Source organism: Mustelus asterias, chromosome 22 (assembly GCF_964213995.1).
Source record: "Mustelus asterias chromosome 22, sMusAst1.hap1.1, whole genome shotgun sequence".
In the NCBI taxonomy this organism is placed as follows: Eukaryota; Metazoa; Chordata; class Chondrichthyes; order Carcharhiniformes; family Triakidae; genus Mustelus; species Mustelus asterias.
This window is the reverse complement of record NC_135822.1, coordinates 36,293,446-36,309,486: the sequence shown is the minus strand read 5'-3', so window position 1 is coordinate 36,309,486 and position 16,041 is coordinate 36,293,446. Positions and strand designations below refer to the sequence as shown.

Genomic DNA, 16,041 nt, shown 5'->3' with positions numbered 1-16,041 from the left:
TGGTTATTGCTCATGTCCACTTAGAATCCATACATTTTTGCTGCCTCTAGGACTTTTTGTGTAAGATTGTGATGCTCACATCAGCAAACTCTGCCAAATATTGGTCTTATTAGTGAGGCCAACATCCAGTAATGAATCAGAAATGAGGCCGTTGTAGAGCTGTGTGGCACCGCCTCGTGTTTTACCTGTTTGAGAATGTGTGTGCCTACATTTTAAAATATTTCAAAGTGGGAATTCACAATTACACGAGGTTGCTCTTTCCATTGGTGTCTTTTATAACTTACCTCACTGTAACTTAGTTTTACATTCAGCAGCTGGCACCTGCCCCGTTAGCCACCAAGGTGCAAAACGATTGGAGTTTGTCCATCTGACGCATGCAAGAGATAACTATTTGAGTAAAGTGTACTGCACTGTCAGTAAGTTGCTTTAATGTTTTTTCTTTCAGAGTACCTGTGGGTAGTCTTCAGCCAAGGTCAGTCTACTTTACCTTTCAGTTTTACCGCTTTCCACCGATGACGACACAGCAGCTGAAACTGGAGAAGATGTGCAATTCGAAAAAGTCTAGCCTTTTCATCCTTGTGCCCCTAAACAAAAATGGCACTGGTAATTTAAGTGAGTATTGCAACATGTTTACAGCACACTACGAGCAGGTCATTTGTTTGAACAGCTCCATGCTGGGATTCATGCTTCACCTGATCTTCCTCCTACCCTTCTTCATCTAAACCAGTGGTTCCCAAACTTTTTTCACTGGGCCGCACTTTCGGATTAAAAATTTGCTCGCGCCACACCGAATTTTTTATTGATAAGAAATACATTCAAAAACAAAAAAAAACAACTCCTAGCAGTGCTTGATTCATAACATAGAACACAACTACTTTATAATATGGTCATGGGACATACAGTATAAAACAATGCTTGTTTAAACCGTGTTTAAATGTTTCTTTGATTTGTCCTTGAATCTTCCCGCCACACTTGCCATCCTCTCTCGCCGCACCAGTGTGGCGCGCTGCACCCTTTGGGAACCACTGATCTAACCCTATCATTTCCTCTCTTCCTCATGTACCTATCGAGTTTACCCTTAAATGTATCTGCGCTTTCGGTCTTCACTCCTTCCGTAGTAGAGAGTACCACACTGTAACCACCAGGTTAACAGGAATTGATGCAAATGCCTTGCTAATTGAATTACTTATTACTTGCTTAATTTATTTTGTGAATTGAACTCATTTATCTAGCAGCATGTGCCTTCATTGATTGAAAAGAGACAGATTTTCATTGTCACCTCTGTTGATAATGAGAAATATAAATTATGAGATGACTGTTAGCCTAATTTGTCTCTAAGATACCAATTTGATTTAGCAATTAGACCAAAGGGTATATTTTGGTATAGGACTATTCTTTTGCACGACCAGTGCAAAGATCTGAGAATTGATGGAGATTGGTCTTCATAGTTGGCTTAATTTGCCAACACTGGTCACGTCACAATGTGCAAAAATATGTACTTACAATATAGCTTAAAAGTGAAGTCGCCATAGTTCCAGATGACTGGTGGTGATTTAATCTGAAGGTCACTACACCTCAGGTGAGGGACAAAGCTGAGAAGCCGGGGTCTTTATGAATAACCTGAGCCGGTACGGGAATTGAACCCATGCTGTTGGCGTTGCTCTGTGTCACCAACCAGTCGTCCAGCCAACTGAGTTAAACCTGACTAATCACAGTAGACTCTTCGGAACCCTTTTAAATCCCTACAGTGTGGCTTGCCTTTATACATTTGGGTATCTAATGCTATGTAAGGTTATTACGCAAGTATACCTGCAGTATGTAAGAGGAATATATAAATATGCCAGGAGTTGTAGACAACTTCCCCTTCTCATGCATGTTCTACAAACACATAAAGGGCAAAAGAGTAACTAGGGAGAGAGTAGGGCCTCTTAAGGATCAACAAGGTCATCTATGTGTGGATCCACAAGAGATGGGTGAGATCCTAAATGAATATTTCTCATCGGTATTTACTATTGAGAAAGGAATGGATGTTAGGGAACTTGGGGAAATAAATAGCAATGTCTTGAGGAATGTACATATTACAGAGAAGGAGTTGCTGGAAGTCTTAAAATGCATCAAGGTAGATAAATCTCTGGGACCTGAGGAAATGTATCCCAGGACGTTGTGGGAGGCGAGGGGGGAAATTGCGGCTCTCCCAGCAGAAATATTTGAATCATCGCCAGCCACAGTGAGATGCCTGAAGATTGGAGGGTAGCAAATGTCGTGCCTTTGTTTAAGAAGGGCTGCAGGGAAAAACCAGGGAACCAGAAGCCAGTGAGCCTAACATCTGTAGTGGGTAAGTTGTTAGAAGGTATTCTGAGAGACAGGATCTACAGGCATTTAGAGATGCAAGGACAGATTAGGGACAGTCAGCATGGCTTTGTGATTGGAAAATCATATCTCACAAATTTGATTGTGTTTTTTGAAGGGGTAACCAAGAAGGTAGATGAGGGCAGTGCAGTCAATGTTGTCTACATGGACTTTTGCAAGGCCTTTGACACGATACCACATTGTGGGTTGATGCATAAGGTTAAATCTCACGGGATCCAGGGTGAGGTAGCCAATTGGATATAAAATTGGCTTGACGACAGAAGACGGAGGGTGGTTGTAGAGGATTGTTTTTTAAACTGGGGACCTGTAACCAACGATGTGCCTCAGGGATCGGTGCTGGGTCCACTGTTATTTGTTATTTATATGAATGATTTGGATGAGAATTTAGGAGGCATGGTTAGTAAATTTGCAGATGACACCAAGATTGGTGGCATAGTGGACAGTCACGGGTGGACAGGGCATGCTTGATTTCATTGGTCAGAACATTGAATACAGGAGTTGGGACGTCTTGTTGAATTTGTACAAGACATTGGTAAGGCCACACTTCGAATACTGTGTACAGTTCTGGTCACATTATAGAAAGGATATTATTAAACTAGAAAGAGTGCAGAAAAGATTAACTAGGGTGCTACGAGACTTGACGGTTTAAGTTATAAGGAGAGGCTGGATAGACTGGGACTTTTTTCTTGGAGTGTAGGAGGCTTAGGGGTGATCTTATAGAGGTCTATGAAATAATGAGGGACATAGATCAAGTAGATAGTAAACATCTTTTCCCAAAGGTAGGGGAATCTAAAACTAGAGGGCACAGGTTTAAGGTGAGAGGGGAGAGATACAAAAGGGTCCAGAGGGGCAATTCTTTCACACACAAGATGGTGAGTGCCTGGAACAAGCTGCCAGAGGCAGTAGCAGAGGTGGGTACAATTTTGTCTTTTAAAAAGCATTTAGATAGTTACATGGGTAAGATGGGTATAGAGGGATATGGACCAAATACAGGCAATTGGGACTAGCTTAGTGGTAAAAACTGGGCGGCATGGACAAGTTGGGCCGCATGGCCTATTTCCATGCTATGAGCTTTGAGTTTATTGTGCAAGGTGTTTAAAGCTCCTCTGACACTTCATAGAATCTCTACAGTGCCCATTCGGCTCATTGACTCTGCAACAACTCTCTGATAGAGGATCTTAGCCTGGCTCTCTCCTCCGCCTTATCTCCATTACTCCACGCATTTACCACAGCTAATCCGCCTAACGTACACATTGTGGGACATTAAGGGGCAATTTAGCATGGCCAATCCACCTAACCCTCACGCCTTTGGACTGTGGGAGGAAACCAGAGCACCTGGAGGAAATCCACGCAGACACAGGGAGAACGTGCGACCTCCACACAGAATGTGACCCAAGACCGGAATTGAACCCGGGTCCCTGGCGCTGTGAGGCAGCAGAGCGGCACGGTAGCACAGTGGTTAGCACTGCTGCTTCACAGCTCCAGGGTTCCGGGTTCGATTCCCGGCTCGGGTCACTGTCTGTGTGGAGTTTGCACATTCTCCTCGTGTTTGCGTGGGTTTCCTCCGGGTGCTCCGGTTTCCTCCCACAGTCCAAAGATGTGCAGGTTAGGTTGATTGGCCAGGTTAAAATTGCCCCTGAGATGCGTAGGTTAGAGGGATTAGCGGGTAAATATGTGGGGGGGTAGGGCCTGGGTGGGATTGTGGTCGGTGCAGACTCGATGGGCCGAATGGCCTCCTTCTGCACTGTAGGGTTTCTATGATTTCTATGACTGTGCCACCATGCTGCCCAAAACTTCTCATACTTGTGTGGTTAGATCAACCTTGAGTGTCAGCATCTCCTTATCTATCCAGGCACCAATGCAGACATGTTGGCATCTAGCTCTCGCATAATGTTTTGTTCTCGACTTTCTACGTTAGGACTTAACCCCTCCTGATTTAACTGTAAAATTGGTTACTAACCTCCCTTAGTATTTCTAACACTACATTCCTAAGGAAATTGAAACACAGCCGTGCTCAGAATTGGGGAGGAATTTACGAGGGAGATCTCGAGGTTGCTCAAAGGGCTTTTCTTCTGCCCCCAATCACCACCCCTTCCGTGGAGTTAACGTTACATTATGTTTGTGGAGGGTGCTGCTTATAGTTGTTATTGAGAGGCCTGATTGCATTTTCAAAGTTCTGTTTCATATCTCGGACGGTAAAAGTCAGGAGAGCTGAGATGTACATTTTAAGGGTCTGTCCTTACAGTGGAAAAACAACTCCTTTTAAAAATAATGAAATTTATTACAGTTCTGTCTTCCCATTTTTATATGATTATTTCCGGTGTAAATTTTCACCAGGTTTCTTTTGATAAAACTGTTTATCCTTATTCTCAAAAGGAAACACTTTTACAGATTTGATTTCTAGAAGGTTATGGTCTGTAACTTGATTTTTGCCACCGGTAGGAATTCTGGCGCTTCACTTTTCGTGAAGTTTACATCAGCACTTTTGGTTTTGTTAAGGTTTAAAGGTTGGTATTATACAAACTGCTTACCAGGGGGTAACCAGCATGAATTTCACTAATATCCACCCCTCTGGTCTCCACAAGTATTGTCTCATTGAATTAATTTAGCCTTGCCCTCTGTGATAGCCCGCAGGACTTGCATGGGGAATCACTGATTGACCTCCCTGTGGGACTCATTGAATAAGAGCTCCCTGGGGGTTGGTAATGAATCAACCAAATGGATCTCGTATACTGAGCCCTTTATAAAGCAGGCCCCTGAGCGGGTCCATTATCGCATTGTCCCAGTTGGGACCTGTTTGTGTTCACCACAGGCTTGTGGTTTTTGCTTTATTTTATTTGGTGCAATAAAACGCTGTTCCTTTATAGCCGACTCGTCGAGTTATTATACCTGCATAATTCCCATTTCCATCTGCTGTAGATTCTCCAGGGTTGGAGCTGAAATTCATGGTGGAGCCAAGTAACATGAAAGAAGGAGAACAGCGTTGGTTTATGCAATACCTGGCCATGCAGACATTGCAGATTGATGTTTGGAATGCAGAATCCTTGCTTCTGATTGGCACTGCTGCCGTGGAACTAAAGGTAAAGGTTATCAAAGCATGCTACCTGAACAAGGTCAAAGGCAATGTGTAAGTCAAGTTGATTTTGTTGGTGAAGCAGTTGAGTGTCAGATTACTTCAAAATACTTTCCCACGTTACAACCCAAGCAATAGTGAGACCCTCAGAGTTGGAAATGCTCCGTGTTAAGGCTTTTAAACAATTCTTTGTCGTTATGCCAAGACCTCAAAAATGACTATCTTAATGTAAATAGCAACAGACTACATTTGGCTAATTCTGAACATTACTTCCTATCCTAAAATTAGTGTAAGGGGGATTAGCACGATAATATGTGGAGTTATAGGGATAGGGCCTGGGCGGGATTATTGTTGGTGCAGGCTTGATGGGCCGAATGGTCTCCTGAAATCTAGGGATTCTATTCTATTCTAAAACATCTACATTGGTGCCTAACATTTAGATAAAGTGAAGGTCTGAGGCCCAAAGTAAAGGGCACTGAAGTGGGAAAAATATACAGATGGGTACACACAAAATGGCTGCCTGGCACATATACAGTTACCTGGGAAAGAGACATTAAACAGGCACTGACTTTCAGTACAGACAGCCACCTGAGGTTAAAACATAAAGGACAGACAGCTATTCAAAGTTAAACATGCAGGAATCAAATCCGGCAGGAGGCCAACCAGGGCTTGAGACACTCTTTAGGATAAGGACAATAGGGGTAGATAACGAGATTAGCTACAGGTGGGATTGGGAATACATAACTGCAGGAAAACCAATTACTGTAAATTATTATATGAATAGACCGAAACTAAAACCATTGATGGTCATTGACGTAGGAAATGTATCCATTCATAGAACAATGTGATGTTAACATGCTTATACCTGTATCTGTCTGTATTTGTCTGTAACGATGTGTTAAAGATCGAACACCTACTTGATTACAACGATGTGATAATGGCTAGATGTCCGGTCCATCTATTGTGTAAAGGGTATAAAGATGGACCGCTCCTGTTGTCTCATTGAGAGAAGGTTTGCTGCTTGTTAGTGCCTTTTCTCCACGAAGCTTCGTTAAAATAAAACTGTATTCTTAAAACCTTCAAGCCTGACTCAGTGGTACATTTCCCACAACAGGCACCGCCAAGGTTAGAAAGAGATAACAATGCAGGTCAGAAACAGTGGTTAAATTATATCAAGTTATGGTTATAAAAATCTAGGAGGCAGAAAAGACTGAAGGTGATGAAGAGTCCATAGTTGGGAGGTTCTGGAAAAACTAGGTTAGTGGAGATGGGGATCATGTTTGCAAAGCATGAAGATGTAACAAGGTTTAGGGTGTGTAGAGCACATAAGAATAACAATATTGAAGACTTTGGGGGAATTCTACCATCCCATCTCCCACGGGAATCATAGCGGGCGGGGACGCGGACCATGCAAAGATCTGTTAACCTCTGGTGGGATTTTCCCGTTTTGGGGCGTGCGCGGCCAGAAGATCCCGCCCTAGGAGGGACATTTCCAGCACCAGCTGCCAAAGCACATGTATTAGTAGATTAATGTTAGCACAAATAAATCTATCTGCACTTTTTAAAGAATTGTTTTATCAGTTGTATTGGCCTTTGAAACGGAGATATCTAAAAGGACTTGGTGCATGCAGATCGATAGAATGCTTCAAAGCTCCCAGAGTGGCAGGGCAGAATTTGGGAGCTCACCATACTGGGCAGTTGAACTCCAAATGTCATTGCTCCCAGCCATAGAGCTAGGATTCAGTTCCAATACTGACCAGAAAATGTATTCTGAAATTTACTGGACAGATTTTAGTCTGCATATGTAGCAACTAAAAGAGACAAGTAGCCTTCGGTAAACAATACACATTAGAACTAATAAAGTAGCAGAATCTGCATTAGATTTGTGTAGATGTAGATTTGCCACTCTAATGTGACACTAATGCGATGGCCTAGTGGTATTATCGCTACACTATTAATCCAGAAACTCAACTAATGTTCTGGAGACCCAGGTTCGAACCCTGCCACGGCTGGTGGTGGAATTTGAATTCAATCTGGAATTAAGAATCTACTGATGACCTGAAACCATTGTCGATTATCGGAAAAACCCCATCTGGTTCACTAATGTCCTTTAGGGAAGGAAATCTGCTGCCCTTACCCGGTCTGGCCTACATGTGACTCCAGAGCCACAGCAATGTGGTTGACTCTCAACTGCCCCTTCAAGGGCAACTAGGGATGGGCAATAAATGCTGGCCAGCCAGCGATGTCCATGTCCCACAAATGAATAAAATAAAACTAGCTTATTCTCTCTCTTCATTTAGATTTTGGTTTTTATTCTGTTTTGCCTTTTTTTGGCAAGGCCAGATTCTTGTTGTCTTCTGACATGAGCATCCAGTGTTAAAAAGGCAAAAATAAGATGTGATTTAACCCCATTATTACAATATGAAATGCATCCAGGGGTCACAAACACGCGGCCTTCACCCTTCCTTTAACCGCTGCTGTTATAGCAGTACCACTGAGGAAATGCTACCTTGGCATGTGAACCTAAAGACATTTCACTAGCTGTGGGCAAATTAAATGCACTTTTTGGATGAAAGCAACAAATGCAGAAAGATAACTTGTGCAAATAATTATTTTGCTGGAATAAATATATTGACTTACCATTCTAAAATAAATTCTGCTGATAAAAAGACATGCTAAAAGCTATATATATTCAAACACAGGGCCCTATCATTTGCAAACAGAAATAATTTGTCCAAGCATTGCACCTTTTTCAACTAAAAAAAAGACTTGGGTGGTGGGGGGAGTGAGAGTGGTTCATTCCCTTGACTAATCAGTCAATGCCTTGACTAATCAGATTCGACCTGTTTGGTTTGAATTTAAAAAGAAGCTTGTCAGTTAACTGTTCCCTGGTGCGTTCTTTATGGCAATGCCTCTACCAAACAGACTCCACTTGCCATGCAGTGTATTTGTTGTTCCCTTTGAGATTTGGTATTCCTGTGAGTCTGTCCTGATAAGTGCAAGGTGAAAAAACTTCGGCATGTCTTTTTTTTTCCTGCAACACTCAAGTTCTGTTAAACATGTGTGCTCTAGAAAAATTACTTTCAATCTGGCTTTTCATACTCACTTTTTTTCAATTATTAATGCTAAAAACTAGGTTTGAGCTGTAAGATGATTTCAACAATGCACATTCATATTTAATTCACTCTTAATGGCTAAAATATTCCTTCAGTTAAAAGCTAAATAAATCTTATGTTCTACTGTTAATTGGAAGCACTTTTAAACATGCTTGAGGGTGTTGCTTTTACAATAAGTGGTTTATTTTCTGTACAGTATTTGCCTCGATGATGGGCTTTTGAAATCTTAAAAGTTTAGAATTAACGTTCACTGGGATTTTGCGGTAAAAATATCGATGAGGTTATCAATGCTAGCCATTATTAAAGAGTAAATTAGACAGGGCAATTAAATGTGAAAATCTGGAAGTTGCAGTCCAAGTTGCCCTATTCCACCGGAAGCTCTTCTGTACTGATGTCTTAAGTAGAGACTTACTATTCAAACAAAGGTGAAGTTAGAGTACTTAGCGAAATGATACCCACTTTAGCACACCATAAAAATCTAGGACAAAAACAGAAAATGCTGGAAAATCTCAGTAGGTCTGACAGGATCTGTGGAGAGAGAGAATAGAGACAACGTTTCGAGTCCAATGACCCTTCTTCACAGCGGTCATCCAGACTCGAAACGTTGTCTCTATTCTCTCTTCACAGATGCTGTCAGACCTGCTGAGATTTTCCAGCATTTTCTGTTTTTGTTTCGGATTCCACCATCTGCAGTATTTTGCCTTTTGTAAAAAGTTGGGACTTGCCCAGTCTCATGTAAGTGGATTTTTAATTCAGTGATAAGTCTTAATTACTGCCAAGCAACATCTCTGGCACTGCAAGTTAACTTTTGTAAGTGTGACATCTCACTCCTTCAGATTTTAATTCGTTTTGGAGTTTAAAAAAAAAAAATTTTTATTTCTGTCTCCCTCTGTACTTTCTTTCTTTTCCTCCCTTCATTTCTGTACCTGATTCGACATTGAATTAACTATTCTAGCTTGAATGTTCTGGTTCAGACTCTGCACCACTCATTCAGAATTCTCCATTGCATCTGGTTGAATCATAGAATCCCTACAGCGCAGAAGGAGGCCATTCGGCCCATCGAGTCCGCACCGATCACAATCCCACCCAGGCCCTATTCCTGCAACCCCCACACCTTTACCTGCTAATCCCCTGACACTAAGGGTCAATTTATCATGGCCAATCCACCTAACCAGCCCATCTTTCCGACTTTGGGAGGAAACCGGAGCACCCGGAGGAAACCCACACAGACGCGGGGAGAACGTGCAAACTCCACACACACAGTGAACAGAGGCTGGAATTGAACCTGGGTTCCTGGCGCTGTGAGACAGCAGTGCCACCGTGCCGCATGTTGAAGAGCCATGCTGTCGTTTTCTGTGTTTACCCAAGTCTACCCAAGTTTACCCAAGAATATAAAAGCAGAGATGTCTTGCTGCATCTGTACAGGGCATTGGTGAGGCCGCAGCTGGAATACTGTGTGCAGTATTGGTCCCCTTATTTGCGGAAGGATATATTGGCCTTGGAGGGAGTGCAGAGAAGGTTCACCAGGTTGATACCAGAGATGAGGGGTGTTGATTATGAGGAGAGACTGAGCAGATTGGGTTTGTATTCGTTGAAATTTAGAAGGCTGAGGGGGGATCTTATAGAGACCTATAAGATAATGAAGGGGCTGGATAGGGTAGAGGTGGAGAGAATCTTTCCACTTGGAAAGGAAACTAGAACTAGAGGGCACAGCCTCAAAATAAAGGGGGGTCAGTTTAGGACAGAGTTGAGGAGGAACTTCTTCTCTCAGAGGGTGGTGAATCTCTGGAATTCTCTGCCCACTGAAGTGGTGGAGGCTACCTCGTTGAATATGTTTAAATCACGGATAGATGGATTCCTGATTGGTAAGGGAATTAGGGGTTATGGGGATCAGGCGGGTAAGTGGAACTGATCCACTTCAGATCAGCCATGATCTTATTGAATGGCGGGGCAGGCTCGAGGGGCTAGATGGCCTACTCCTGCTCCTATTTCTTATGTTCTTATGTTAAGTCCCAGATCACCTGAAGAGGGCAATGCACTGAAACAGATATCTAATTGCCACAATTTTCAGTGCAAAAGGCCTAAAAAAGTTGTGGGAAAGTGTAAGTGTAATGAATGTCTGCACCGTTTAGTCACTGCCCACCTCAACTCTTGGGTCAATATGTTTGTTCATCCTATCAAGGTTCTTTTGTATGTGTTTTATTGCAACATTAAGTATAATAGGCTAACAATAACATTTTATTGTTGCAGTATTTGCTACGCCAGGGTCGCGCTGCAGTCCAGGTTTCCCATGAACTGGCAGTCACAAGCACAGAATATGCCCCAGATATACCAATGGCCTTCTCTGACATCACAAAGCATGGCACTGTTAAGCCTCATGGAATGACGACACTAACAAAGGGAAGACTACACATGTGCCTCGGGAATGTTGGTGAGAAACCTTACACTTTTGACATCTCTATTTTGTGCCGGGCAACAGAAAAGCGAGAACTCAGCTCTGAAAATTGTACTTGCAAAGATTAGCATGTAAAATTGGTTGAAATATTGGATTAAGGAATTTGGTTAAACACACATTAAGGGCTGGATTTTGGCAGCACTGCTCGGGACCAAATAGAGGCGGGATTGGAAAGAAATGTGCACCTCCACCTCCCCCTCTTCCGTTTCCGCACTCTGCCATTTTCACCTTCCAGAAGCTGGCCACTCTTGTTAAGGAGGCAACTGAATACATTGTGGACACACTAACAGCCCGCCCCAGATCAAGTTTTCTTTTAATTCTCATGGACTTGAGAGGTGTGTACCTTGGATTGGAAGCGAGGCCAAGTTTTAAAAGGTAGTTAAAATTGTTTTGCCTCCTTTACAGTTCATGATTAAATTCTGTAGCCTGAATGTTCATTGAGTTGAGTCAGGAAATTGGTAGATGTAGCACCCCTTTAAACAATGTGTTTGTTAGATTGTTGGTTCTGTCACCTGGCAAGTTATCAAGTAAAAGTTGGTAAAGTCTTCAGATTAGTTTTAAGAAGTTCATTTGATGGTAAAAAGGTAGAACACATTTTACTATTGAAAAGGTAGTCTGGTATAATAACTGTGTATAATTGCTTAGTATTTCCCTTTTATTTATTCAGTCTAGACATCTGTTGACAGAGCAGTTCTGAAATCTGGTTATTTACTTGAGGGGTTTTATGGTCTCTTGGCTGCAATTCAACCACCTAATTATTTCATAAGGGCCTGACTTTGTTTCCACAGGAGGTTTAAAGGTTTGTTTACTCGGAGTTTGATGGGCTATTCAATGGTTTCCAACTGTTATAATAGGGCTTGTGAACTCTGTTCGTGAATTCCAGCAAGGTGGAAGTGGTGGGGGGAAGGAGGGGGTGGTGATGGGTGAAGGTGTGGATGGAGGAGAAGGGTGAGGAGGGGGTGTTGAAATGGTCCAAAGGCTGAATTATATATAAATGAGTGTTGTTTACATTGGGAACACTGAGATGCTTTGGGAGCAGAGGCGGGGTCCTTTAACCTCCTGGCTCATGACACGACCCATCTCCATTTCCGTCTTGTCCCACCTCCATTTCTGGAGGCCTGCCTGCAGGTCACTTACAGCCTAGACCCCTGCCTTCCCACCTTCTGACAGTCTCGAGATGGAAATTAGATGGCGGGATTACACAAACATAAAACTAGAAGCAGGAGTAGGCCATTTGGCCCTTCGATCCTGCTCCGCCATTCATTATGATCATGGATGATCATCAAATTCAAAATGCTGATTCCCCCTCTTTCCCCCCCCCCCCCATATCCCTTGACCCCTTCAGCCCCAAGAGCTATATCTAATTTCTTCTTGAAATCAAACAACGTTTTGGCCTCAACTACTTTCTGGGGTAGTGAATTCCACTGGGTGAAGAAATTTCTCCTCGCCTCAGTTCCAAAAGGTTTACCCCTTATCCTCAAACTATGACCCCTAGTTCTGGAGTATTGTGTGCAGTTTTAGTGTCCTTATCTCAGGATGATGTCCTTGCTATAGAGGGAATACAGCGAAGGTTTACCAGACTGATTTCTGGGATAGCAGGTCTGTCATACCACTGTTGGGAACATTCTTTCTGAATCTACCCTGTCTAACCCTATTAGAATTTGATAAGTTTCTCCCTCTCACTCTTCTAAACTCCAGTGAATGTAATGCTAACCAATTTAGTCACTCCTCATATGACAGACCTGCCATCCCAGAAATCAGCCTGGTAAACCTTCGCTGTACTCCCTCTGTGGCAAGGACATCCTTCCTCAGATAAGGACACCAGAACTGCACACAATACTCCAGGTGTGGCCTCACCAACGCCCTATACAATTGCAGCACAACATCCCTATCCCTATACTCAAATCCTCTCGTTATGAAGACCAACATACCATTTGCCTTCTTCACTGCCAGCTGTATCTCCCGCAGTAGCTCCGTCTACAGATTCTGCCTCAGACATGCAAGTCTGATCCTCAGTGTTTGTACCTTAATCTTTGCACAATGTTAGTTTGGGGCCTTAGCCCTAAGTTTTCAAGGTTTAAATGTTCAAGTGGGATGTTTGCATCTTTATGTTTGTGGCCTCAGGACTCAGAGCGATGCTTGCACCTAACCTACAGAAATATAACGATGAATTCGGCGAAGTCATTGCAAGCAGCTGCAGTAATAACTGGAGATTTGAGTGATCGAATCCAAGCTTTTCCAAGTTATTTATGGGTATTGTGTAGGAATAGTCATCCAATAAACCTGTGACCGCAGCATAACATTTCCTGATAAACTTGTTTTAGTCCTATTGAGATTTCAGTTCTCCTCTTTATTGGATTACTGTCGTGAGATATAGGCAGAATTGCACTCATTACAGGGAAACATGAACCACTGCAGCGAGCACTTGAACTGAAAATGGAACTTTTACTGAGAGAATGTTTGGAATTGAGAGCAATGGTTGTAGTCAGACAAAAGATTGGATAATATCAGTCCAGCTATTCAGCTGTTTTGACCCGATATTTTCACCTGTTTTTTTTCTCAGGCACAATTTATACCACTTTTCCTCCTCAGGAATGCTTTTATTTAACAAATGGTTTTGAAGACATTGCTGGTGGAAATTACATTGAATTTTTAAAAAATATTTTATGTAAAGGTCCTTAAGTACTGGCTAATGGTGTGCCGGTTATCGCGGCGCTGCTTATCGCAGTGCGGACAGTATATTTCCTTTTCATTTCTAGGGTCTGGCTCCAAGTCCAGGTTTGCCTGATCACATGATCTATAGAATTCTTACAGCGCAGAAGCAGGCCAGTTTGCCCATTGAGTCTGCACTGACTCTCCAATGGAGCGTCCCACCCAGACCCTATCCCTGTAATCCCATGTATTTAACCCGCTAATCCCCCTAATCTACGTATCTTGGGACACTAAGGGGCAGTTTTGCATGGTCAGTCTATCTTTGGACTGTGGGAGGAAACTGGAGCACCCGGAGGAAACCCACGCGGACACGGCGAGAACGTGTAGACTCTGCACAGTCACCCGAGGCCAGAATCGAACCCGGGTACCTGGAGCTGTGAGGCAGCAGTGCTAACCACTGTGCCACCGTGCCGCTCTGTGATGGCCTGTCTCTCTCTTTGCTGGCTGTTCAGGCCCCAACACCTTTCAAGAGGAGTAGGCAAAGCCTAAAGGTTTTCATTGCCTTAGAAGTTCAGATATTTGATGGATAAACTAAGAATTTTTAAAAATACATTGAACAAATACCTTTATAAGCTCAAACATGCAAAATCATGTCACATCATGTCGTTGACATCACGAGTAATGTGGGTTTCTCCAATCGCCTGTCAAAATGTCATTTTCCTGTGGATAATTTTGGAAACCTGGCCTAATTAATGAGAAGGACAGGAAGGCAACCAATCATGACTCACAGGTATGAATGATAAAAGGTTCAGTGACGGTTAACAAAAATAGTTCAAAAATGACAACTTACTGCCACAGATGCGCATGTTGTAAGAATTGCCGCTTTCTGCTCTTATCTATTTGACCTATCCTCCTGCCCTACTGGCTCCACTAATTCTCTGCACCTACTGTACTCCTCCATGCAAGCTTTGCAGTCATTTGTTTGGTGTAAACATGGTCTGAATGGATTAGAGCAGCTAACACAGCTCACCGTATTGACTGAATCTGTAAGGGGCTGGTTGTGAGATCTTTGTGCCAGACAAATCTGTCCTCGGGAAAGAAAGAAATGGTGCAAATTCAAGCACTCAATCAACATGCACTGAACTTAAACTGGAATTTATTTCCTCGTGTTCATTTGGCAAAAGCACTGAAGCAAATACAACAGTAATTTATTTACATAGCATTCGTCAAATAGATGGATGTCTCACAAAAGGGATAAGGTGGGCAATGAGAAGGAAGGGAAGAAACACAGAACAGAGGCTGTAGACAATCTTATAAATGGAGCAAGAGAGCATATGTTGGCCCTGCAGTGGATGATGTGAAGATTTACCAGAATGATAAAGGGACTAAAAGGGTTAAGTTAAGAGGACATATTGTTTGAAAGACGTCCAAAAGACGTGCTGGTTAGGTGCATTGGCCATGCTACATTCTCCCTTCATGTACCCGAACAGACGTCAGTGTGTGGCGACGAGGGGATTTTCACATTAACTTCATTGCAGTGTTAATGTAAGCCTATTTGATTTGATTTATTATTGTCACATGTATTAGTATACAGTGAAAAGTATTGCTTTTTGCATGCTTTACAGACAAAACATACCGCTCATAGAGAAGGAAAGGAGAGACTGCAGAATGTAGTGTTACAGTCATAGCCAGGGTGTAGAGAAAGATCACCTTAGTGTGGGATAGGTCCATTCAAAAGTCTGATGGCAACAGGGAAGAATAAACATAAAAGAAACTGAACCAGGCTTATATTTAGTATGATACAATTGAAGTGTTTAAGATCATTTTCCCAGTTCTGTTATATGGTAGTTCTGTTTTGGTAGAACTAACGTAGGGGGGAGCTATACAATAAATGGCAGAACCATAAAGATACACAGAGGGACCTGGGTGTGCCAGTGCACAGATCCTTGAAGGTGACGTCACAGGTGGAGAAGGTAGTGAATAAGGCATATGGCATGCTTGCCTTTATAGGACGGGGCATAGAGTATAAAAGTTGGGGTCTGATGTTGCAGTTGTATAGAACGTTGGTTCGGCCGCATTTGGAATACTGCGTCCAGTTCTGGTCGCCACACTACCAGAAGGACGTGGAGGCTTTAGAGAGAGTGCAGAGGAGGTTTCCAAAGATGTTGCCTGGTATGGAAGGGCTTGGTTATGAGGAGAGATTGGGTAAACTGGGGTTGTTCTCCTTGGAAAGACGGAGGATGAGAGGTGACCTAATAGAGGTGTATAAAATTATGAAAAGCATAGATAGGGTGAACGGTGGGAAGCTTTTTCCCAGATCGGTGGTGATGTTCATGAGGGGTCATAGGTTCAAGGTGAGGGGGGCGGAGGTTTAA

At 42.8% G+C, this 16,041-nt stretch overlaps 1 protein-coding gene across 1 annotated transcript in view; it reads left to right on the top strand.

Annotated features, from left to right (window-relative positions):
• The window catches only part of nphp4 (nephronophthisis 4), a 479,472-nt gene that overhangs the window by 377,151 nt on the left and 86,280 nt on the right, over positions 1 to 16,041 (top strand). Inside the window, exons 14-16 of the mRNA XM_078239167.1 lie at positions 446 to 612; positions 5,290 to 5,450; positions 10,810 to 10,990. Of these exons, the coding sequence (XP_078095293.1) occupies positions 446 to 612; positions 5,290 to 5,450; positions 10,810 to 10,990 (509 nt within the window). The remainder of the gene's footprint in view (positions 1 to 445; positions 613 to 5,289; positions 5,451 to 10,809; positions 10,991 to 16,041) is intronic.